This window comes from Gopherus flavomarginatus, chromosome 8 (assembly GCF_025201925.1).
Source record: "Gopherus flavomarginatus isolate rGopFla2 chromosome 8, rGopFla2.mat.asm, whole genome shotgun sequence".
NCBI classification, from domain to species: domain Eukaryota; kingdom Metazoa; phylum Chordata; order Testudines; family Testudinidae; genus Gopherus; species Gopherus flavomarginatus.
The window spans coordinates 96838884-96862953 of NC_066624.1; the positions used below are offsets into that span (position 1 = coordinate 96838884).

The 24070-nt window shown below is 42.4% G+C and overlaps 1 protein-coding gene across 2 annotated transcripts in view; it reads left to right on the plus strand.

Moving 5' to 3' along the window:
• SERPINI1 (serpin family I member 1) overlaps positions 1–24070 on the plus strand; it is an 83590-nt gene that overhangs the window by 47152 nt on the left and 12368 nt on the right. For both annotated transcript variants that reach the window (XM_050966056.1, XM_050966055.1), the window contains exons 4-6: positions 67–261; positions 1889–2093; positions 15192–15289. In XM_050966056.1, the coding sequence (XP_050822013.1) occupies positions 67–261; positions 1889–2093; positions 15192–15289 (498 nt within the window). The remainder of the gene's footprint in view (positions 1–66; positions 262–1888; positions 2094–15191; positions 15290–24070) is intronic.

Sequence of the window (24070 nt, forward strand, 5' to 3'; positions counted from 1 at the left end):
GAGTTTTGATTGAATATTCAATTTTACGTGCGGTTTGAAGCACTCCTTTTTCTTTCTGTCTGACAGACATGATCAAAGATTTTACCTCATCAAGGGATTTCAGTGCTCTAACTCATTTGGCCCTCGTCAATGCAGTCTACTTCAAGGGAAACTGGAAGTCGCAATTCAGACCTGAAAATACAAGGACTTTCTCTTTCACTAAAGATGATGAAAGTGAAGTACAGATTCCTATGATGTACCAACAGGGAGAATTTTATTATGGTAAGCTGGGACCTGGACAGCTGACTTAATTAGTGCAGATAACTCTAACTCATTGTAGCAATAATATGGCCCTACTTATTCAGCCATGCACAATTCTGCACGTTTGTATATGGTTGCCAAACTATATGCAGTTACCTACTTGCATATACACCTGCCCCTGGAAATTTCCCCTACATGCATCCAATGAAGAGGGTATTCACCCACGAAAGCTCATGCTCCAATACGTCTGTTAGTCTATAAGGTGCCACAGGACTCTGCTGCTTTTACCTGATTGGCATTCCCTTGTTGTGTATTTCTTCACACACATACATGGTCAGTTAAATGTTGCCTTGACAGAATTCATCTTTTATTTTGTTTTATAATTTCAACAGGTAATACTGAAGCTTATTTTTAAGCATTTTTTTCTTTTTTTATCAATTTAAATTTTCAGTTGCAGGAAATTATGATGGGGTAAATAATTAATGACAGTAGACATTGAGCATCAATAAGTTTAAGCTTTATAATGGTTAAAACACAAATTGTCAACGTCACGTGTCAAATATACAAAGTAAAGATCCTTAAATCAAATTATGAAATATTTAATTTTGAAGTTTGATTTCATCATGTTCTGATGTTTAAGGTGTCATCTCTTATCTTATTCAGAAGCAGCTTTGAAAGTTACTAGGCTTTAGGGAAACTGAATTTTTTGGCCTACTTATTTATTGCTTTAGATTTCTAAAATATAACTAAGAGCCTGTCTTGTGCTCTGTATACCTATTTCATAAATTATAATGAGTAAAGGATTGCTTATAAACATATCTACCTCAGACTGTGAGAGAAAAGGGGTGCCCAGAAGGGTAACAAATCTGGGTTCTGGCAGACCAAGCATGGAGCAAGTTAAGTAAATCTTTTTTTCTCCACATGAGGATGTAACTACACCTGGAGAGAGAAAATGCTAGACAAGTAAATGTAAGCAGTGTATAGTTGAATTGTTTTGATGATGACACTAAGGTAATAGAGGAGGATTGGTTAAGTGATAAGTAGTATCAAAAGTTGAGATACACGTTCAGTCTAACTGGCGTGTTTTTTTTCTGAATCATATTCTAAGATACTTGAGGGATCTACTTTTTTAAATACTATATATTATCTTAGAAACACTTTACAAACTTTAATTGACCATCACAAGGAATCAAGTATTAAGAAAGACTTAGTAATTGAGACAAAGATTAAAATTTTCAAAAGTGCCTTTGTTACATCTGCACTACAGATGTCTGCCAGTATAATTATGTTAGGGATCCCACCACTTCATGCCCTGACCCAGATAACTATGCCAGCACAAATCTGTAGTGTAGGCCTGGCTTAAGCCTCATTTTAAAATATAATTTAGACATTTGGGAGCCTAAGTTTCATTGAGAGTCAGTGAGCCAGTTTACTTAGGCTCTTTGGAAATTTTTACCCAAGCTTAAGATGAGGTTAGTAATTTAAAGTTTGTTGTTTTGCCTTCTTCTGAATACAGCGTACATGTTTATGTTTAATTTACATCTGATAGATTACTAGTGTTGCATAGCGTGCATTTTTCCCCACTTCCTTTAGTAAAGACAAAGTTTAAAGGAAACGCTTATTATGGAATTATATTCCTCTTTTGTAGGGGAGTTCAGCGATGGCTCCAATGAAGCAGGAGGTATCTATCAAGTTCTGGAAATACCATACGAAGGCGATGAGATAAGTATGATGATAGTTCTTTCCAGACAGGAAGTTCCACTAGTCACACTGGAGCCATTGGTCAAAGCCCAGTTGATTGAGGAATGGGCTAACTCTGTGAAAAAACAAAAAGTGGAGGTGTATCTACCAAGGTGAGGATATATTTCCAAGTACACATTTTAAACGAGGGTGCATTTGTATGTGCTTTGCCTGCTGTGTCATTATATGACTGTACAGGGTAGTAGAGAAGGATAGGCGCATCAGCAAATGCTGATAATCATTACAACAGTGTTTTCTGTTTTCAAGATGGCTTGAGATTTGTCATGTGCTTTGCAGGGGGGTGGGTTTTAGAACACAGATGTGAAATTTCTAGGCAGTGAGAGAACAGGGTGAGAATTCTTGGAGATTTCCCATTAAAATTATCTCCAAGAGGCCCTTTTATTTTGATGTAAGTTGATCCAAATTGAAAACTTTCTTACTGTCAGCACTGATTTTAGAGTTTAAGGATTGATTTTACACTGGTTACTTGGAGCAATGATAGATCCGTTCCATCAGATACAAACCTCTTGTCAGGCTTTTCTGTTGCAGTGGTGACCCTTGCCAGTTACCTTTTGGATAAGGAAGTATTTGCAGTTACATAACCTTAGTGTTTGTAGTATGCAAGGTTATCCTGTAATAAGCACAGGAACGTACAGGAATCCCTCCATATTTGTTTTCCCTTTGGGCCTGATGCAAAGTCCACTGATGACAATGGCAAGACTTCTACGGACTTCAGAGGACTTTATATCAAGCTATTGCATCTGTTATCCTTAGGTGACATTGATAGTTTTTCAGTGTGTAGCAAGAACTTCCCTCAGTGATGTGTGCAGTTTTTGAAAAGATGCTCTTTAATCATCTTAATTTCTCAATTTAGACTAGCTGAATTTTCATTATATCTATATATCTAAGAATATCATTGTGCTTCTCATTTATTGTTTTATGTAAGGCTTCTGTAAGCCACTCTGCAAACTGAACTGGAGAAAAAAAAAGTGGCAAAGGAATAGTTTGAAAACAGGAAACAGATGGTGGCAGAGGACATCTGAAGTGCATTATGGTCCAGTGGTTTTAAGGAACTGTTATCTTTGCCACCATTCTGTTGTTGCTGAACAAAGACAGAAAATGGTAGTTACTGCTCTTTATTTCAGTAACATTTAATTGAAATGGTGTACATATGACCTGAGGGCCACTTTGTGTGCTGAGAAGGGATAATTTATAATAGTTTTATTTTAAACAAATAAAACTTTCTTAACCAAACCCTTGTTACCAGTGTGAAGGTCCTTTTCAAGAAGATACCTGCAGCCATGGGAGTATGCTATGGATTGTGGAGCAAATCCAGAGTTACAGGGCTAGATGAAGGCAAGCCAGGGCCCTGGGCACATCACACCACCCCATGTCTCAAGCCATGCCCCATCCCACCACCACTTGGAGTGGCAGAGGCTGGGAAATCCCTCCCAGAAAGGCAAGAGCATTATCTTGGGGTCTCCATCTCCCCCGGACAGGAGGGTAACTTCTCCCTCCACCCCGAGAGCAGCACAGATAACCACTTCTTACACCACCACCCTCGTCCCTTGCACTCTGAAGAGGCACGGGGAGGGGAGGGGGGAAGGGACGGGAGGGGGCTTGCACAGCAGCCAGGGTGTATCTACTTGGGCTGGGCCCATTACACTGTTCTTCTGTTGGGGTGGTGTTGGCAGGGCCCTCCAGAGCAATGCCCCCATTGAGATGCATGGGGCAGTTCATCCCTCTCAGAATTACTGTTCCATGCTGTCTGCAGCCTCAGGCAGGTGTCATTACATCTGTTACAGTTCTATCACATTTTTTTCAAGCTTTTTCTTTGCAACCATAAGTGCTAGAAACTTTTAAAAAAAAACAAAAAAACAAAAAAAAAACGCATAGACTATCAATATTCCTCTAATTTTTTTTATCAATGTGTGGAATAAATTTTGTTATGTGCACTGAGGCATGTGCGCCACCAGTAGACACAAAAAAATTAGATATAATTATATATTTTTAAAAAGTTAAATAAGGATAATTACTCCAGCCAGGACAGGTTAGGCATTTTAGAACTCACTACTCAAAGAATTACGTTTTAAGTGTAAGAGAAATAAAAATTATGAAATGCATAGATCAGTCAAAACACTAATATAACACATGTTGAAAGAATAAAATTAGAGAGAATATATGTGTGCATTGCAGGAAGTACCAAGAAGTAACAACAACAATAATACAAGTATGTGTTGGGAGGTGAGTGTGACACAGAGACCGTGTATGTCTGTGTGTGCGCGTGCTGGTCGCTGGGGAAGTTTCTGAGAGAAACCCTGTGCTCTCTCTTTAAGGCACTCACTGAAAGCTCTCCTGCTCTGATCTGAGCCCTGTTGTCTCCCCTCCCCTGCTCTGCAGAGATGGGGTGCATGGGCAGGGGGAGAAAGAGTGTGTGTGTGTGTGTGTGTGTAAGAGAGAGTCTGACGGGGCAATCTCAGAAATAATGCACTGTCTCTTTAAGAAAGTCCGGCACAGCCAGCAGGAGGGTCCCAGGGGCAGCTGCAGGACGGCGCAATGTTGGAGGGAGGAAGGGCACCTGAACATATGGCTGCTGGCTGTCCGCAGCACTTAAACCTCTCTGCCACGGCCGCTCAAGTGTGCAGCTTACAGGGAACACATGACTCTATAATGTCACATGATTCCAGGAGTCAGGATCCTAGGCATGCGCCTATAGTGCGTAGACTTTAATCCAGTCCTGCTGGGTTATGTGCATTTCCCCACTCCTATTGTTCCTCCTCCTCTAACCAACAGCTCCTCTTCTGCTAGTCTTCATGCTCCTTGATATGGAGGAGCCTGTCACAACCAACTGGGAAATACAGATCTTTTACTCCCAACGTAACCTCAGTTTGCACCTTCCATCCAGCACCTTAAAGCATTTTGTACATGTTAATGAATTAACGATAATCAAACTGGATAAAATTGGGTGCCATTAATCTCCTTCTGTATTTTTCAGATTATTAAAACAACTAATGTGGCCTTGAAATTCAACATAGAGATACAGTAATTCCCTTATTAAATTGCAGAGATTAACTGTGCACTCCCAGCATGCTAGATTTCTATTAGGATTCAGAGGTGATCTGCAGGATTTTATCAGTGCACTAAATAAACACTTCATAAATATTTTATCCTCTAACTGAAAAGGCACGTTATGAAATGTGGCCTGCAGACTCTGTCCACTGAGAAATCGAAAGCAGCAGTGAAATAAAATTAAATTTTCATGCCCCCGAAAGATGGTGTCCAATTATAAAATGAACATTTTTTAAACTTATACATTTGTAATCGGGCCTGAATGACTAGGCACAGCAGAGTTAATCACAACTTTTCCCATTTCTGTCTGTGCTATCTGTGTGCAAATGAAACTCTGTATTACTTCTCTTAATAGCAAAGGGGAAAATTATACAGGATTGTTAAATTATACTTTCTAATTTTTCATGTTCAAATCATTGTTTCTAGCTTAACCAGGGCTAAAGTGATCAACATTTTAATCCACTTTTGCTTGGAAGTGAAACAGACCATGAAACTAATTTACAAAAATGACAGACCATGAAACTAATTTACAAAAATGTCTCCCAAACATAATTTATTTGAAGAGAACCAAAGAGAGAACTACTGGCTAATAACAAGAGTGTAGTCTGAGCAGCTCTTCTTATGGAATGTCTAACTATGCCCGGTCTTTAAAATTACTGTCTTTCATTTATTTTTATTTACTTGCCATCCTTTTTAAAATATGTCTCAAACGGGTCAAAGAGTTTCACATGCCACAGTTGGTATGCCTTAAAAACGGGAGTGGGGGGTGGGGGAGAGCTTTTCCTACCTGCTCATTCTTTCCTTGGCCCTTCTGCTATTTCTGGCATTTGTCAGCTCTGGTTCTTCTTGTGACATGATCATAGAGATGTACAGAACTCAGGGTAGAGCAGCTCTTACCACTGTGAATGAGGGCTGTGGTAGAGTTGTCATAAACAGATAGTTAAGAGTTAATGTTTCTTTTACCGGTAAAAGGTCAACAAACAGGGAACCAAACACCTGACCAGGGGACTAATCAGGAGACAACATACTTTTAAATTTTGGTGGACGGAAGCCTTTGTTTGTGTTTTTTGGATTTGGCTTTGTTCTTTCTGGGATCTGAGAGTGACTGGACGTACTACAGGCTCTAATTTTTTATTCAAGTAGTAAGTGCAAGTAGAAAGGCGGTTTAGTTTTTTTAATTGGTTTTCTTTATTTGCAAATGTGTATCTGGCTGGTAGAGGTTTAATGTGTATTTGGCTGGAAGTATTTTAAATTGTATTTTTGCTGGAGGAGGCTTTTTTTTTTCAGTTTCTAGAAGCTGACAGACCCTGTAATATTTCATTTTGAATTTACAGTAATTTTTTTTATTCTTTTTTTTTATTAAAAGTTTTGCTTTTAAGACCTGTCTGATTTTTTTTTCCCCTTGTTGAGGCCCAAGGGAATTGAGTCTGTACTTAACAGGGAGGGAGAAGGGTGGAATCCCTTTGTTTTAGATTCTCGGAGCTTGAATCTGTATATCTCTCCAGGAGCCCAGGGACGGAACACCTGGAGGGGAGGAGAAGTGGAGGGAAATGGGTTTATTTCCCTGTGTGGTAAGACTCAAGTAATTTGGGTCTTGGGGTCCCCAGGGAAGGTTTTGGGGGGACCAGAGTGTATCAGGCACTGGAATTCCTGATCGGTGGCAGCTTATCAGATCTAAGCAGGTAATTAAGCTTAGAGGAATTCATGCTAGTACCCCAACTTTTGGACTCTAAGGTTCAGCTTGGGGAAAGATACTATGACAAGAGTATGCTTATGGCCTGGTCCTGATGGACAAAGATGGGGAGGAAGGAGACTGTTTCAGTCATGTTTGCTCAGATGAGTTAGCTTTGGCACCGTTGAAAAGCCCTGTTAAGATGCAGGCTAATATGTCTGAAGCTGTATTAACTGAGCATATAGAAGCCTAGGCTCCCTAGGAGACTAAAACACTGCTTCAGATGCTGAGGGCTTATATTGGCCATCTAGGCAGGTGTGAATTTTACCTGTGATCTGAACTAATGCACTTGTTCCTCTTTTTTTGCATTTGCTTTACTTTTATGCAGAGCAAAAATCAATGTGCTGTGGACCAGTTTGAGAACCTAGATTTTCAACTTCCTCTCACAAACTAAGTAACTTTGAAATGGTAACCTCTGGCTGAATTAAATTTTTGCTCCAATTCCTTTTGCCGTATGAGCAAAAAGTAGACCAAGTCCTGTTTGATTCTAAGTACTCTCAGCTCCCATTTGGTTCAGTGGGAATTCAGCAGCTCACAGGAGACACTCAGCATCTTGTGGGACTGGACCCTCTCTCCTTTCTCTTCTGTCCTTTCTGAACCATAGAAGGTTTTGGATGAATCGTATTAATTAATTCGCTACATAAATTCTAAACTAAGGACTCTGTTCTAACAAGGACATAAATGCCTCCTCTAAATCTCACTGTTGTATAACTTTAATCCTTGACGCAGGGCTCATCTTCCATAACTCATTGAAAACTGACATTTATTGGAAAGCTGGATCATATCAGAGAAGTTTAGATATTGTGTTTTGCTATTGCTAGATGATATGGTACCTGCTCTAAAGAGAAACATGGTCATCTACTTTAGTGATCTCTGGATCAGGCCCACAGTTCTAGGTAGGAAGTGAAGAGACAGACCAGGTGAACCTAGTAAAAATATGACTGCCGCACTAAGGCCTTGGCTACACTTGTGAGTTACAATTCAATAAAGCAACCCCAGGCGCCCTGGCTCACTCCCCATCCACACTGGCAAGGTATGTAGAGTGCTCTGACTCCGCAGCTACAGCATTGCTGGTACTCCACCTTGGCCAGCGGAATAACATTTGCTGCATCCGGCTGGAGCGCCGCGGCGCCAGTGTGAACGAAGTGTTATGTTACTGCACTGTGATCAGCCTCCAGAATCGTCCCGTAATCCCTTTAAGTCAAGTGGCCACTCTTGTCTTTGTGAAATTGGCCGCACGAATGCGGAAATGCCCTTTCTCCTTTCGGTTTCGGAGAAGCCGGCTGCTTATCAGCTCAGAGAAAAGCAAATATTTACTGTTTGCTTTGAGAGAGAGAGAGAGAGAGAGAGAGAGAGAGAGAGAGAGAGAGAGAGAGAGAGGAGGGTCTGAATTTACAAGACAGCATGCTAACCCCCTCTCTTTCTCTCTCCCCCCACATGCACACACACTCCCTGTCACAACCCCACCCCCTCATTTGAAAAGCACGTTGCAGTCACTTGCATGCGGGATAGCTGCCCATAATGCACCACTCCCAATGCCGCTGCAAGTGCCACAAATGTGGCCACACCAATGCGCTTGAAGCTGTGAGTGTGGACAGACTGCCGCGCTTTCCCTACAGCACTCTACGAAGGTGGGTTTAACTCTCAGCGCCCTACATCTGCAAGAGTAGTCATGCCCTAATGCTCACCCCGACTCTTTCTCATACTTGGCTATCTCCTCAGCCTTGTTGTGCTGCTTCTTTGCCTCTTGCCAACATCTGCTCTCTTTATAAAAGTTTCCAAAGAGATATTAACATATATATCAAAGCTACTGTAATAGAGGAAATAATCCCCAGCGTGTAGCAGATGTAGATGTTCCCCTTTGGATGAATGTACTATACAGTCAGACCAGTCGTCTCGCCTCTTAACCTATGGTGTTATGGCAACAAACATTATTGGGTTCTTTGAAAGTGGATCAGGTTTACAAGTTAATGCTTTCTCAGGGAATAGATCATTGACATTTTTCATCCTCATGGAAGCATGAGGTCATGTAACAGTTTTTCCAATGTATTATATACAAACAAGCTTTTATTCAAGCTCAGATATTTGTCTCTCTTCTATCTCTTGTCTGGTTTTTTTGGGGGGGTTGTATTTGGGTTTGTTTTTGGTCATTGCAGAAGAGTCCAGTTTTTCACTTGCTGTTTGCATTACTCTCCCTATGGTGTCTCAGGATGTTGATAGAATAGATTTGGGTTTAACATGTAGGTTTTCTTTTTGTCAGATTCCACTTAAGTTTCAAGTGCTGTCAAATAACTGCATTTCTTCAGTGACTATGACTTCTGTCTGATGGGTATGAAATTTGATTTGCCCTGTTTATAGCATTTGAAGCTCCAAAGTACATCTCCTTTTGTCCAGTTGCCAGTATAAGACTGGAAGATAGATACTTTTAGATCTCCTGGAAATATGCAGTTCTTCTGCTCTGCATGATGCGCCCACATTCTGCCTGCACATTATGGAGGAAATTACTTCTTTATGGTTGAATATCATGTAATGCAGCATTCCCAAAGTGTGGGGTGCCCCAAAGGACTAACCTGGGGGATGGGGCTGAACAGACTGCTCAGTTGTTCTCTAGACTCTCAACTTTAGTTATAATAATAATAATTAATAATACAGTCATCATCGTTGTCAGAATTGATTTAAATATCTAGCTGTTACAGCTGCAAAGAAATCCTTGAAAATGTGACCTGAGTGTAACTGATACTATGATGTCTCCCTGAGTTTGCCAAGACGCTGAGGTGTGAACAGACCCATTACTTTCAAGGGGAGCTCATTCAGATGCCAATTGTGATATTTTTATTGTAAATTCACCGCTTAACAAAGCATGTAAAAAAGGAAAGAGGGTATCATATTAGAAAGATCTACAGAATCTAAATTGAGTCAGCTGATTCTGAATAAGTTTTCAACAACACATGGCAAAGTTGAACGGGATGAGATTGGTGTCACTTTTCTTAAAGGAACAGGAATACTTGTGGCACCTTAGAGAGTAACAAATTTATTTCAGCATGAGAAGAAGTGAGCTGTAGCTCACGAAAGCTCATGCTGAAATAAGTTTGTTAGTCTCTAAGATGCCACAAGTACTCCTGTTCTTTTTGCGGATACGGACTGACACGGCTGCTACTCTGAAACTTTTCTTAATGGGCCAGCTTAGTTTTCAGAAGTTCAAGAAATACTTGTAATGTTTCTCAGTCCATATATAGGAGTGTACATTTTTCTGATGATCAAATCTGATCATCTGATGAGATCCCTCTTGCAGGCCTTCTGGTGAACTTCACCCACCCAACATTTGGCCTGTCTGAGGTCTGAATGAGAATACAGCCTGTGTCATATATACTGTCAATATAATATTTTATATAGTTCTTTAGTAATATCACAGATAAACTTTGCTTTTTTTCCTCCCTCCTTCCCATCCTCCCAACCCCTGCTTCTGCAGCATATTCAGTTTTGGGGTTTAGGGATTTTTCAAAAATAACTCCTAAATCTCTTCCAAGCTTAGTATGCAACAGTATTTTTTTTCATGTATCTGTTTGCATTCTCTATTTTTTTCTAGTTTATTATTTGTCATTTATCTGCTAAGCATGTTATTTGCGGTCTAGTAGTCCAGAGACTTAAATCCACTTAAATCCCATTTATATCTCCTAGTAATCTCTCTACAGTTGAAAGTTTCCCTTTGCAGTTGTTGGGCGGGGGGGGTGTTGTTTTTTGTTTGCAACCTCTAGGTTGTTTTTCAAACCCATTATCCTCACTACCATTTTACCTCCTCACTTAATGTTTAACCAACAGTATTGAGGTTCATCAGATGTGTATAGTTATGTTTATTCTCTATCAGAGCCTGTTGCTGGTGGGAACCATCTAGCTGATTTGACACTGGCAGTATGAGATAATAGTAGGCACCTTTATTGTAATGCTTACTCATTTTTTTTTAAATTGCAAATTGTTTATATAATGCATATATAACCAACTAATCGAATACCAAATAATGTCATCCCCTGTGCATGTAGATTAGGGGGCATGCTTGGGCTCTAAATTTTACAATTTATCTGAATTGTATCGTGGCAATAAATATTCCTCAGCACGTTCACCTTTATATAAGGTGCCCATGCAAGTCCATCTGCTCCACTTAAACCCCAGTTAATCCCTGCATCGAGGGCCAAGCACTATTCAGTTCTTTCGAAAAGTTTGCATTGAAGTCAGTGGAGTAACTCTAGATTGACACTGGCATAACTGAGAGCAGAATCTGGCCCACTATTTCAGAGCCTTGAAGTCAGTGAGGGCTTTGAATGAATAAAGACTTGAGGATTTGGCCCATAGCGTAGAGCTAAAGTTGTTCGAAGGGCCTTGCATTGTCTGACCGCATGGGGTTCATTGTCGTGGGCAAAGTGGGTGCTGCAGCCTTTCAAAGAACAAAACTAGTTAAGGACACTTTCCCCTTCCTGGAGTCATGTTGGCTGCCTTTGGTTCATCTGTACACTATGCCTCTATATTTTATTCATTAAGAGTGTGCAGTGTTCTAACAAAAGATGTCAAGCTGACTGCAGTGAAATTTTCTGGAGCACTAGAGGGGACTTTCCCAACTAACGACACTGTATTAGTCACTTGCTGGTCTTCTGGTATCCTGCCAAAGCAATGAACTCTTAAGGGGGAATGCGTCTCCTCTTTTCCTCCCAAGCACCATGAACCTCTTTGGGCACGGTGCTTTAATTCTTTTGCTGTCACCAATAAGCTGTAGCTGCTTCTGTACTTTCCCCCATAAATCATCTTTTCATTTAGACTAAGTCTGCCTTAGTAAAGAACATTAATGTCTGTTTAGCTGAAGTTTTGTTGATTCTCTTTGGCTTATGTTGTCACTTTTTACTGCCTGCATTTTTGTTGCATGAATGAGTCATGCTTTCTGTTTTCTTCTTAGATTTTTTTGACAATGGGAAAATCCAGCTGACCTTTTTCATTTCATTCTTCATTATCTCTAGATTTTTTTTTATTTATTTTATTTTTTGTTCAGCTTCCAGTTTTTGCATATGCCCTGACATTCCATGAGATCATCTCCTCACTTCATCAATTGCTTTATGCTGGGTCAGGATTCTGTGCAGCCCCTCTCATTTCTCACAATGCTGCTGGATGATTGACACATGTTGTATTATACATGGTTTGTTAATATGAAATAAGACTGACTGTTAGTTATTTTTGTTACAAGAAATGACACACTGGCACAATAGTTTTTTCCACTGGGTCAAGAGTATATGAGAGAGATTTTAATAAGAACTGCAGTCTGAATGCACAGTACTGGATTTAGCATAGTGCCACTGGCAACATGGCACTGGGCCCACAGTCCAAAGGGGCCCTGGCCCGCTCTTCTCCTCTCCCCTCCCTCGCCCCCGCTCTCTCCTGTGGAGACAGAAGCTTGATGCTGCAAGCTCCTGCTGCAGCAGGGCATGCTCTGCCGGCAGCCAAGCTCCTCCCCTGCCTCTTCCCCGGAGGGTGCTACGTTCCCTCCCCTCCTACTCTCCCTGTCGCTGATCAGCTGTTTGCCGGCAGGAGGGAGGGGCAAGAGAGCAGAACCTCAGTACACTCACCGCTCCAGGGAGGAGGAGGAGAAGAGGCAAGGGCAGGCCTTAGGGAAGGGGCTGGAATCAGGGCATACCCCCTCCAGCCCCCTGCCATGAGCACCCCCACGACCCCAGCCCACACCCTCATCCTCCTTCACCCCCTCACACCTCTCCAGCCCCCTGCCCTGACTGCTCCTACAGCCCTCCCCCACACACACAGCCCCCTGTCCTGACCCCTGCACTCCCACACACATCCCCACCTGCATGCCTCTCACCAACCAGGTAAGCGCTCCACACCCCAAGCCTGAGCCCACTTCCTCACCCTAGCTCCTGGCCAGACCCTGCACTCCAACATTTTTTTTAATAAAACCCTCTTATCAAAAGTGCTTTACAATAGTTAGCTAATGGTACAAACAATATTTGGAAAGATCATTCAGTGGTCTGTCAAGACCTTCTCCAATTTAAGTGGTCTGTGGAAAAGTAGGTTAGACTCAAGAACAATCAAGATACCTCACTTCATTTTCATTTACTTGCTATTACTTACAGAAGGAAGATGAAGAAAAAAAGAATGAAAATAAAACAGGGTCGGGGGGAGATAAGAGAGAATGTTCTTTTTCTTGGCTGGGTCCCAGGGAGGAGCCCCAAAAATGGGGCCAGGGGGCCCCACTAACTCTAAATCCACCACTGGCTGTCATGTCACATAGGCTGGGGATACTGTATTGACTGATCCCCAGTCTCCAACCTACCTGGGCAGTACAGCAGACATGACCCTGTCCACTAGCTCTCTCCACTCCCTTCTCTTCCCCCCCCAACCCCAACCCAGACTGTCCGGTTAGCAGTGCTGACTGGAAACTAAAAGTCCAGTTATAGGAGTAACCACATTAGCCTCCCAACACCGACCCCAGAGGCCTGGAAGAGAACCTGTCCTGCTGCTGCAGGAGGAGGGGCAGCTCAGTGCAGAGAGAGACAAAGAGAATGGGCTAGAACAGTGGTGAGCAAACTATGGCCCATGGGCCACATCCAGCCTGTGGGACCCTCCTGCCTGGCCTCCATGCTCCTGGCCTGGGAGGCTCACCCCAACCCCTCCCCTGCTGTCTCCCCTACCCCGCAGCCTCAGCTTGCTCAGCTGCCGACACAATGCTCTGGGTGGCGGGGCTGTGAGCTCCTGGGGCAGTGCAGCTGCAGAGCCTGACCTGACCCGGTGCTCTGTGCTGTGCGGTGGCGGCAGTGGCGTGGCCTGGCTCCAGCCAGGCAGCGTGGCTGTAGCACCACCAGCCACCGGTGCTCCAGGCAGCGCAGTAAGGGGGCATGGAGCGGAGGGGTTGGATAGAGGGCAGGGGAGTTAGGGTTGGTGGTCGGTGCAGGGACGGGGTTGAATGGGGACAGGGGGTAGGCAGGAAGGAGTGGGAGTTGGATGGAGTGGCAGGGGGAAGTTGGGGACAGAGTGAAGGGGGCGGTTGGATGGGGCAAGGGTCCGGGGGGGGGGTCGTGTCAGGAATGAGAGGAGGAGTCGGATGGGGTGACAGGGCTCTAGGGGTGGTCAGGGGACAGAGAGCAGGGGTGTGTGGATGGGACAAGGGGGCGGGGGGGGTTGGATGGGGCAGGAGTCTCGGGGAGGGGAGGGCCAGATAAGAGGGGGGCTGGCCCACCACCCCCTTCCCTAACCAGCCCTCCTTACAATTTACGAAACCCGATGTGGCCCTCAGGCCAAAAGGTTTGCCTGCCCCTGGGCTAGAACCAGGTAGGTACCCCAGCCCTGCCGAGCTTGCAGTTTACCCCTGGCCCCTCCCTTGCTCCAGGGAACAACCCTAGCTCCTGCCTCACTGTGCTTTTGCCCCCGGCCCCTTTTACAATCATTCCCCCGTGGGAGCCACAAATATATTTGGCGCTGGACCCACAAAATGTTAATCCGGCCCTGTGAATGCATCATAGTCTCTAGCCATATGGTTTGCTGAAGAAATTGTGTAATGAAACCCATCTGTACTCTGTGCTTTCTCTTTGTGACCCTACAGTTGTTGGCCGCATAATTGAAATTCTTTAATTAATTTTTCTGGTCATTTTACAGAGAGCCTTTATTACATGAATATTTCCTATTATGCTTTCTCATCTATCAATAGACCTCTGTGACATTTCTAATCTAGCTAAGGGTAGCCCTTTCTCGTTATTACTTTGATAAACTCCTTCACTACAGGACTTCCTAGTCTAGGACCCAATGCTGCACCATTGAAACCAATGAGACTTTGGCCACTGACTTCATTGGAAGAGGGACCAGAATGAATTGCTATAGCCTTCTTGGTATTCTGTGATTTTTATTTTTTTTTTTTTTAAATAAAAGCTGAGCATCTTTATTTTCCTAATCTTTCTCTGCGCCAACAGCTGTCTGTAAACTTTCTGCACTCTTTTGCATCACTCATTGTTCCTGTTATCTAGATTAAACTCAATTAGATTCAGTTTGATATTTGCTAGCTTTTTTTCTCCTATCTGTTTAATCTAACTACATTGCTAAGTTTTTACAGGCAGGGATTTTGTGTATACCTCTTGTATGTAATATTGTTAGCATATTTGGGGAGCTACTGCAATACAAATAGTAGTTAATGGACATTTGTGGCTAGAATATTCTATATCAATAAATATATGTATTTATAATGTATTTATTGGCATTTCTATAGCATGGATCACCAAACTATACTGAGTACTAAATTTTGCTACTTTTTAAATTTAACTTGGTGTTTCAACCTCCATTAACTACAATTTTTACAAACATGCTAATAAAAATAAATACTACTAATACATCCTTGGATTTTGCAATTCTCTGTTATGCCCCCCCCCAGGTTCACAGCAGAACAGGAAGTTGATCTGAAAGATGTTTTGAAGGGTCTTGGAATCACAGAAGTATTCAGCAGAAATGCTGATCTCACCGCAATGTCGGGTAAGAGGCTCTTGTTTCCAGGCTTTCAACATTGAGAGAGAACCGAAAAGGACTGCAAAATTTGTTTTTGCCAATAATAATACAGTAGGTTTTTGTGACCCTGCAGAATTCTTGCAATATCCGACAACATGCATTTATCACAGGATTGTGAACTTTCCAAGAACAGTTTTAAGAGAGATTATTTTATAGGCTTTACCAATCTGTGTGGGTTTTACCTTCGCTTAAGAACACCCTACTCTTAGTGTTTTATAACTAGCAATGCTTCTGTTGCATGAGTAAAGAGAAAAAGGAACATTATGCAAAAGGTGGATCCCTCTGTCATGATGAACAATATTGAAGCCTCTTATAAAACAATACTCATGGCCTCAGTGGTTCGACGGATTTGTTTTTTTATCTCGTAGCCTGAATTCAAACAGCAAGTGACTTGTCATCTCTTACCCGAGGGGCCATTTGTCCACAGCATTAAGCTATCGTGTGGTTAATCATCTTCTGTGTAGAAGCAGCGCTGGAAAGGAAAAGTTTTTAAGATTAAGGCACATGAGCACAAATAACTACATCTGCTGCATGTCTGTTCAAGCTAGTTGTCAGCATTTCACTTTCATACCTACCAAAATCCTTTATGTTTAAAAATTCATTTAAAATAGAATCAGCAAAAAGAGCTTAATGAATGTTAAGTCCAGGAAAGGTGTTGAGCAGACAGTCACAGGAAGTGAGAGAGTGCCATCCTTCTCTGAGGAAATTACTCCCTTATCCGCAATAACAGCAGGCACTTTTGTAGCACAAGCTCCCCCGTACTCAGGCCTGACCTGAAGGATGAGAAGCTGGTTCAGTCTCCAGGCTCATTTGGTCCTTACTTTCTAGCTGCCAGCTATTGTGGTTTGAGCATTGGCCTGCTAAGCCCAGGGTTGTGAGTTCAACCCTTGAGGGGGCCCTTTAGGGAAGCGGGGTCAAAATCTGTTTGGGGATTGGTCCTGCTTTGAGCAGGGGGGTGGACTAGATGATCTCCTGAGGGCCCTGATATTCTATGGTTCTATTGCCAATTAGCTCACTATGATAGTTTAATAGATTCTAAGGCCAGAAGGGACCATTATGATCATCTAGTCTGACCTCCTGTATAGAACAGGCCATAGAACTTTCCCCAAAATAACTTCTAGAGCAGATTTCTTGGCACAATGTCCAATATTGATTTTAAAATTGCATTGATGGAGAAACCGTTGGAACAATTTACCAGTTACTCTCACCATTAAAAATGTATGCTGCCTTTTCAGTCTAAATTTGTCTAGCTTCAGCTTCAGCCACTCGTTCATGACATATTCTCTGCTAGATTGGAACACTCATTATTAAATTTTTGTTCCATATAGGTATTTAAAGACTAATCAAGTCACCTCTTCTCTTTGTTAAGCTTAATTGAGCCCATAGCTGCAGGATGTGGGGGGCTATATCCTGGGAACTAGTGACTCTGAAAAAGGATTGGGGATCACAGTGGATAATCTGCTAAACATGAGCTCCTAGTATGATGCTGTGGCCAAAAGGGCTAATGCAATCCTTGGATGCATAATCAGGGGCTCCACGAGTAGGAGTACAGAGGTTATTTTACCTCCATATTTAGCACTGCTGCTGTAACACTGTGTCCAGTTCTGGTGCCTGCAATTCAAGAAAGGTCCCAAGAATGAACAAAGGATTAGAAAAGTTTCCTTATAGTGAGACACTCAGGGTGTACTCTCTTTGTTCCTAGATGTGTATATGTTTGTTTAGTCTTATTAAAATGCATATTATACCTCTACCCTGCTATTACGCGACCCGATATAACACTGGTTCGCATATAGCATGGTAGCAGCAGGGCTCTGGCGGCACTTTAAAGGGTACGAGGCTCCAGCTGCTGCGGGGAGCCCAAGGCCCTTTAAATCACCTCTGGAGCCCTGCCACCGCTACCCCGGATCTGCAGCAGTGGGGCTCGGCTGGTGATGTCTGACAAAGTGGGTATTCACCCACAAAAGCTTATGCTCCAATACTTCTGTTAGTCTATAAGATGCCACAGGACACTGTCGCTTTTTACAGATCCAGACTAAGATGGCTACCCCTCTGATACTTGACAGTATTATCTTTATCAACCAAACTTGTAATCTCATCAGAAAAAGATATCAAGTTAGTTTGACAGAATCTGTTTTCCAGAAATCCATGTTCATTTGTAATTACATCACCTTCCTTTTGTTCTTTATTCGTTAAGTCCTATAGCAGCTGCTCCATTATTTTCCCCAGGATCGATGTCAGGCTGACAGGCCTATAATTACCCACGTCATCTCATTTACCCTTTTTTAAAAAATTGCCACAACATTAGCTTTCTTCCAGTTTTTTTGAACTTCCCCAGTGCTCCCAGTCTTATTGAAAATCAACATTAATGATCCAGTGAGCTGCTTGTTGTAATTTACATTTATATAGCTCTGTCTCACTTGTCCCAGAACACTTCGCTAGTCTTAACAAACTGATACACAATCTATATCAAACTTCAGTGTGGTGTGGACATTAGAAGTTGGACTGTGGGAAGAAAACAGCCATAATTACTTAGTCACTGCCATGCTGGGCTGGATTTGAGCTGTTAAGCCATATCCAGCACCCAAACTCCGGAGTAACCCAGTGCCCGCAGAAATACTGGTTGAGTTATTCATGCTGTGGCCTTCTGCTTGCAATACTTATTCTGCATTAGCTCTGCAGTTGTGGGATTTTTTTTTTTTATACCTTGTTTGTCCTCAGGGGATCCTACAGTCTTTTTTTCATTCTCAAGGTCCTACATTGTAGCCACTGTCCTTCCACCCAGGAAGCTGTCCACCCCCAGTTTGACCTAGGGGATGTCAAACTGGGGGTCGCAAGGTTATTACGTGGGGGTTATGAGCTGTCAGCCTCTACCCCCCAAACCCCACTTCGCCTCCAGCATTTATAATGGTGTTAAATATTTTTAAAAAAACATAATAATTTATAAGGGGGGGTCGCACTCAGGTTTGCTGTGTGAAAGGGGGTCACCAATTCAAAAGTTTGATTATCACTTCTGCAGCCCTTTTGAGTTGCTGCTTAATCACCTAGATGGATACCTGAGTCATGAGAAGTCTCCTTTCTCTATCACCTTCTACAGAAAATCAGAGCCGAGTGAAGGTTTTCAAACAGCAAAAAGTTTTTTTAATCTGAAACTTTCATCAGAAATGTTAAGGCTTTGTTTTCCAAATGTTTCCTTTCTCCTTCACTACTGTTCTTTCTCCCCCATCCCCATAAACCCACCCCATCTCTGTCTCTTTTTTATTTTCCTTTTTCCTTTACATAAAATGGAAAAGGGAGAGGGCAGGACAAATAAAAATGAAAAAAAAATAATATACAAAAAATTGTGCCCTTTTAAAACCTGTGGAATGATTTTTCCACATTTTTCATGAAGAATGTCTTCCGTTGTTTTGACGACCAGTAGTGGAAATGCTGATCCCACAGTAATCTGTAGCTCTAACCCAAGAAAAATCTTAAAATGAATGTACTGAAGATAATTTTGGAAGTTTGGTAGTGGTGGGACCATCTCTCCCTCCCAATCTCTCTTTGATGTAGTATCCAATAGGGCAATGGAGTATGTCCCTTTATTTCACTCCATATACAACCCAAAGAGAGGCATAAACATCAGTGAGCAGCCTTGTGCACAGGAGTGCAACAGATGGATTGAATTTTAGTGTTTTTAATCCATAAGATTAATGATTTGTTCAAAGATTGTATATTTTGTACAATTATGTCTTGCAAAAGAGAGTTTAAGACCACATATATATCTTGCTTGGACAATTTAACTTTGCTTTTAGAGGCACTGGATTTATGGCTAATTACAACAATCTGTAACCAACAATAACCCCCCTTTTGTATCCTGTGACTAGAGAAGTGTTAATGGGCAACTTCACCTTAACTGGTCTCTTAGCATATGTGTTAACTGCTTATGATAAACAATCTGTTCCACCTTGTATTTAGTTCTGCGGCTCTGAGGGCTTGCCCATGCTTACAGTGCTATGGCTTAGACACTAGCTACACCAATGGGAGGGGTTCTCCCAATGGCTAGATAATCCACCTCCCAGAGAGGCAATAGGTAGGTTGACAGAAGAATTCTTCCATCCACCTAGCACCATCAATGGCTATTAGCTATTGGCTATTAGCCAGGATGGTCAGGGATGCAACACCATCTTCTGAGGGTCCTTAGCCACTGTTTGCCAGAAGCTGGGAATGGATGACTCATTTGATTGCCTGATCTGTTCATTCCCTCTGAAGAACCTGGCATTGGCCACTGTTGGAAGACAGGATACTGGGCTAGATGGACCATTGGCCTGACCCTGGATGGTCATTCTTATGTTCTTAGAACTGGTTGGCTTAACTATGCTGCTCATAGTGGGATTTTTCACAACCCTCGCCAACGTAGTTAAAACAACCTATTTTCTAGTGTTGACCAGGTGTGAGAATCTTTCCCAGACCTTAAGAGCTCTGTGTAGCTCGAAAGTCAGGGTTGGTCTGCACTGGGAACTTATAACTACGTCTTTTGGGGTGTAAAAAAAATCAGCACCTTTTGAGATGTAACTAAGCCGACCTAACCACCAATGTAGACAGCACTTGATTGACACAAGAATACTTCAAGTGGCCTGGCTATTCCCTTTCATAGAGCTAGATCACCTATGCTGATAGGAGAAACTCTCCTGTAAGCATACTTGGTGTCTACACTGAAGAGCTACAGCAGCTAAGTTGCAGTGATGCAACTCTGCCAGTGTAGCATTTTAAGTGTAGACATAGCCTTGTCTCTTTCATTACAGAAGTTTGTCCAATAAAAACTATTACCTCATCCACCTCATCTATTTAAAGATTAAGTTCTTTATAGTGTAATGTAAAGCATTAAGTACAGCGATGATTAATGTTGCTGCACTCTAATTTTTCCCACTGAATGTCTGAGGCAATGTCTAAGGACCTTCATAGTTTGCCTATTTCTTAATTTAATAAAGTAATATTTTTAAATTACTTGGAACTTTGTCTTGACAAAGTTAACACCAGTGCTGTGGTTACTTTTCTTTCTTACAAAAGGTTTCTTTTTTGGTTGTGTTTGTTCTCTTTTTTTGTTTACTCCAATGTCAGACAAGGAAAAGAACTTCTGGGAAAAAAATTTAAAAGCTTGCATTTTAAATTGATCTACAACATGCCTGGTTAACAGTGGTTTGATATCCAAAAATTCTCTCATAGATCCATGCATACATATTTTGGAAAATGTAGCACTTAATGAAAGTTAAATACAAACAATTTGAAGCTTTTTTAATTCAGTGAAGTACACCTATTTTAGATGTTGTTAAAATGTAGGTAGATTAAATAAAAGAAAATACAGAAAGGCTTTAAATGAACACTGGCACTTCTTTTAATCACTTTTTTCTGCTGCTGCCTTTTGAATTATTGCCATGTAAAGCCTCTTGAATTTCTAAGGCCCAAGGAGATCTGATTGAAACTTCAGGATTTCAATTTCTTGGAAATTTTCTGAAATTTGAAAAAAGTTTTCATTCCAAATATGAACACAAACTAGAAACTTTAAAATCTCTTGCAGAAAGGAAATTCTGAAAAAAGTTTTCAGAATAATCTAAACTCTCAAAAAATATAGAGCCACCAGTTGACTCTTAAGGTCTGCCTGGGGCTCCTTCTGGAGGGGCCTAGTCCTTTGTTCATGGTGCAACATAGGAAAACTTGACTGTCCACCAAACTTGACTGTCCGGAGGATGAAGAAAGTTGGCCTGTAGGATTGTGGGATACTTTTGATGGACTCCTAGAGCATGAGTTCTGTGGGGCTGCACATAAACTGCAGAGCAGTAGAGCTTGAAGTCTGGCCCCTGGTTTGATTTAGGCTTGGAACTTCCATTCCTGTGAGATCCTGGGACCAGAGGTGCTGGAACATTTTTTATACTGGGGGTGCTGATGATGGAAACCATGTATTTGGTGTTTGTTAATACTACTTCAAGCTAAGTGATGTGGCAGCATCACTGCCTGAGACCCAGGGTCCAGGCCCTGGGTTAGTGCAATTTTGTGTATACAGAAGGGTTTACATAATGAGTTCAATCCCTGGGCTTATATTGTAGTGTTGACGTACCCTGAGAGCCCCTGTTTGAGCCAGACTTCCTAGGTTTCTGTAGCAGGGATGCTGGAAGCTCAGGATCACAACCTTAATTTTCACTATTCTTATTTGTATTGCAGTAACACCTCAGAGCTCCATTTCTGGAGCAGGTGCTGTACAAATCCAGAACAAAAGACAAAAGTTACAGGCCTGTCTACTGAGAAGAGTAGACAGGCCTGTAACTAGACCGGATCGGGAGAACAGAAGAGTGTGCTGTCTGCCGGGGGCTAAGATACAGGATGTGGACTTGAGCCTGAATACGATCTTAGCGGGAGCGGGAAAAAATCCGTTGATTATCCTTCATGTGGGAACGAACGATACAGCTAGTTACTCACTGGACTGTATCAAGGAGGACTATTTCAGACTGGGGAAGAGGCTTAAAGACATCGAGGCTCAGGTGATCTTCAGTGGGATTCTGCCGGTTCCTAGAGCGGGACGACGAAGGAGGGACAAGATTATGGCGATCAACAGATGGCTCAGGGAGTGGTGTTACAAGGAGGGCTTTGGGATGTACGGTCACTGGGACGCATTTACGGATAGACAACTGTTTGCTCAGGATGGACTTCATCTCAGCAAGGCGGGAAATAGGATTCTAGGATGGAGGCTCGCCGACCTCATCAAGAGGGCTTTAAACTAGAAAGTTGGGGGAGATGGTTGGGAAATGTTCGGGAGATCTCCACGCCGGAACATAACCTGGAGAGGGAAGTAAACAAAGTGAGCGGGGATACCCTTACGGCCCCAAGATTTGATCCAAGGAGGAATAGTGGAGTAGAAACCAGAGTAACGGGTGATGCTGGTGGCAGACAGTTTGTGCACGACGGGGGAAAGAATGTCACTGACGCCAAACGCCGAAAATTAAAAGGTCTGTACACTAATGCCAGGAGCCTAGGTAACAAGATGGAGGAACTGGAGTTACTCGTGCAGGAAGTGAAGCCGGATATTATAGGGATTACCGAAACCTGGTGGAATAGTACTCATGACTGGAGCACGGGTATTGAAGGCTATGTGCTGTTCAGAAAAGACAGGAAGAAAGGCAAAGGTGGGGGAGTAGCCTTGTACATCAATGATGAAATTAAATGTAGCGAAATAAGATGTGATGGAATGGATAAGACGGAGTCCGTCTAGGCAAAAATCACGCTGGGTAAAAAAGCAACTAGAGCTTCCCCTGAGATAGTGCTTGGGGTGTGCTACAGACCGCCGGGATCGGATTGGGATATGGATAGAGACCTCTTTAATGTCTTTAATGAAGTAAACACAAAGGGGAACTGTGTGATTATGGGGGACTTCAACTTCCCGGATATAGACTGGAGGACGAGTACTTGCACGAATAATAGGGGTCAGATTTTTCTGGATGTGATAGCGGATGGATTTCTTCATCAAGTAGTTGAAGCACCTACGAGAGGGGATGCCATTTTAGACTTGGTGTTGGTGAGCAGTGAGGACCTCGTAGAAGAAATGGTGGTAGGGGACAACCTTGGTTCGAGTGATCATGAGCTGATTCAGTTCAAACTAGATGGAAGGATAAACAAATGTAGATCTGCGATTAGGGTTTTTGACTTCTCGAGGGCTAATTTTAAAGAGTTAAGGAAATTAGTTAGGGAAGTGGATTGGACGGAGGAATTAGTGGATTTAAATGTGGAGGAGGCCTGGAATTACTTTAAGTCACAGCTGCGGAGACTGTCGGAAGCCTGCATCCCGAGAAAGGGGAAAAGAACCATGGGCAGGAGTTGCAGGCCAAACTGGATGACCAAGCAACTCAGAGAGGGGATTAGACAAAAGCAGAAAGCTTACAGGGAGTGGAAGGAAGGCAGGATCAGTAAAGAAAGCTACCTTGCTGAGGTCAGAACATGTAGGGATAAAGTGAGGAAGGCTAAAAGCCGCATTGAACTGGAACTTGCAAAGGGAATCAAAACCAATAGTAAAAGGTTCTACAGCCACATAAATAAGAAGAAAACAACGAAAGAAGAAGTGGGGCCGCTATACACTGAGGATGGAATGGAGGTTAAGGATAATCTAGGCATGGCCCAACATCTAAACAAGTACTTTGCCTCGGTTTTTAATAAGACTAGTGAGGAACCTTGCGATGATGGAGGGATGATAAACGGGAATGTGGATATGGAAGTGGATATTACTGCAACTGAGGTAGAGGCCGTACTTGAACAGCTCGATGGGTCGAAGTCGGAGGGCCCGGATAATCTCCACCCGAGGATATTAAAGGAACTGGCGCGTGAAATTGCGAGCCCGTTAGCGAGAATTTTTAAGCGATCGATAATCTCGGGTGTTGTGCCGTATGACTGGAGGATTGCTAATGTAGTTCCTATTTTTAAGAAAGGGAAAAAGAGTGATCCGGGTAATTATAGGCCTGTTAGCTTGACGTCTGTAGTATGTAAGGTCTTGGAAAAAATTTTAAGGGAGAAAGTAGTTAAGGACATAGAGGTCAATGGTAATTGGGACGAATTGCAACACGGATTTACTAAAGGTAGATCGTGCCAAACCAATCTGATCTCCTTCTTTGAGAAGGTGACGGATTACTTAGATAAAGGAAATGCGGTAGATATAATTTACCTAGATTTCAGTAAGGCGTTCGACACGGTTCCGCACGGGGAGCTGTTAGTTAAATTGGAAAAGCTGGG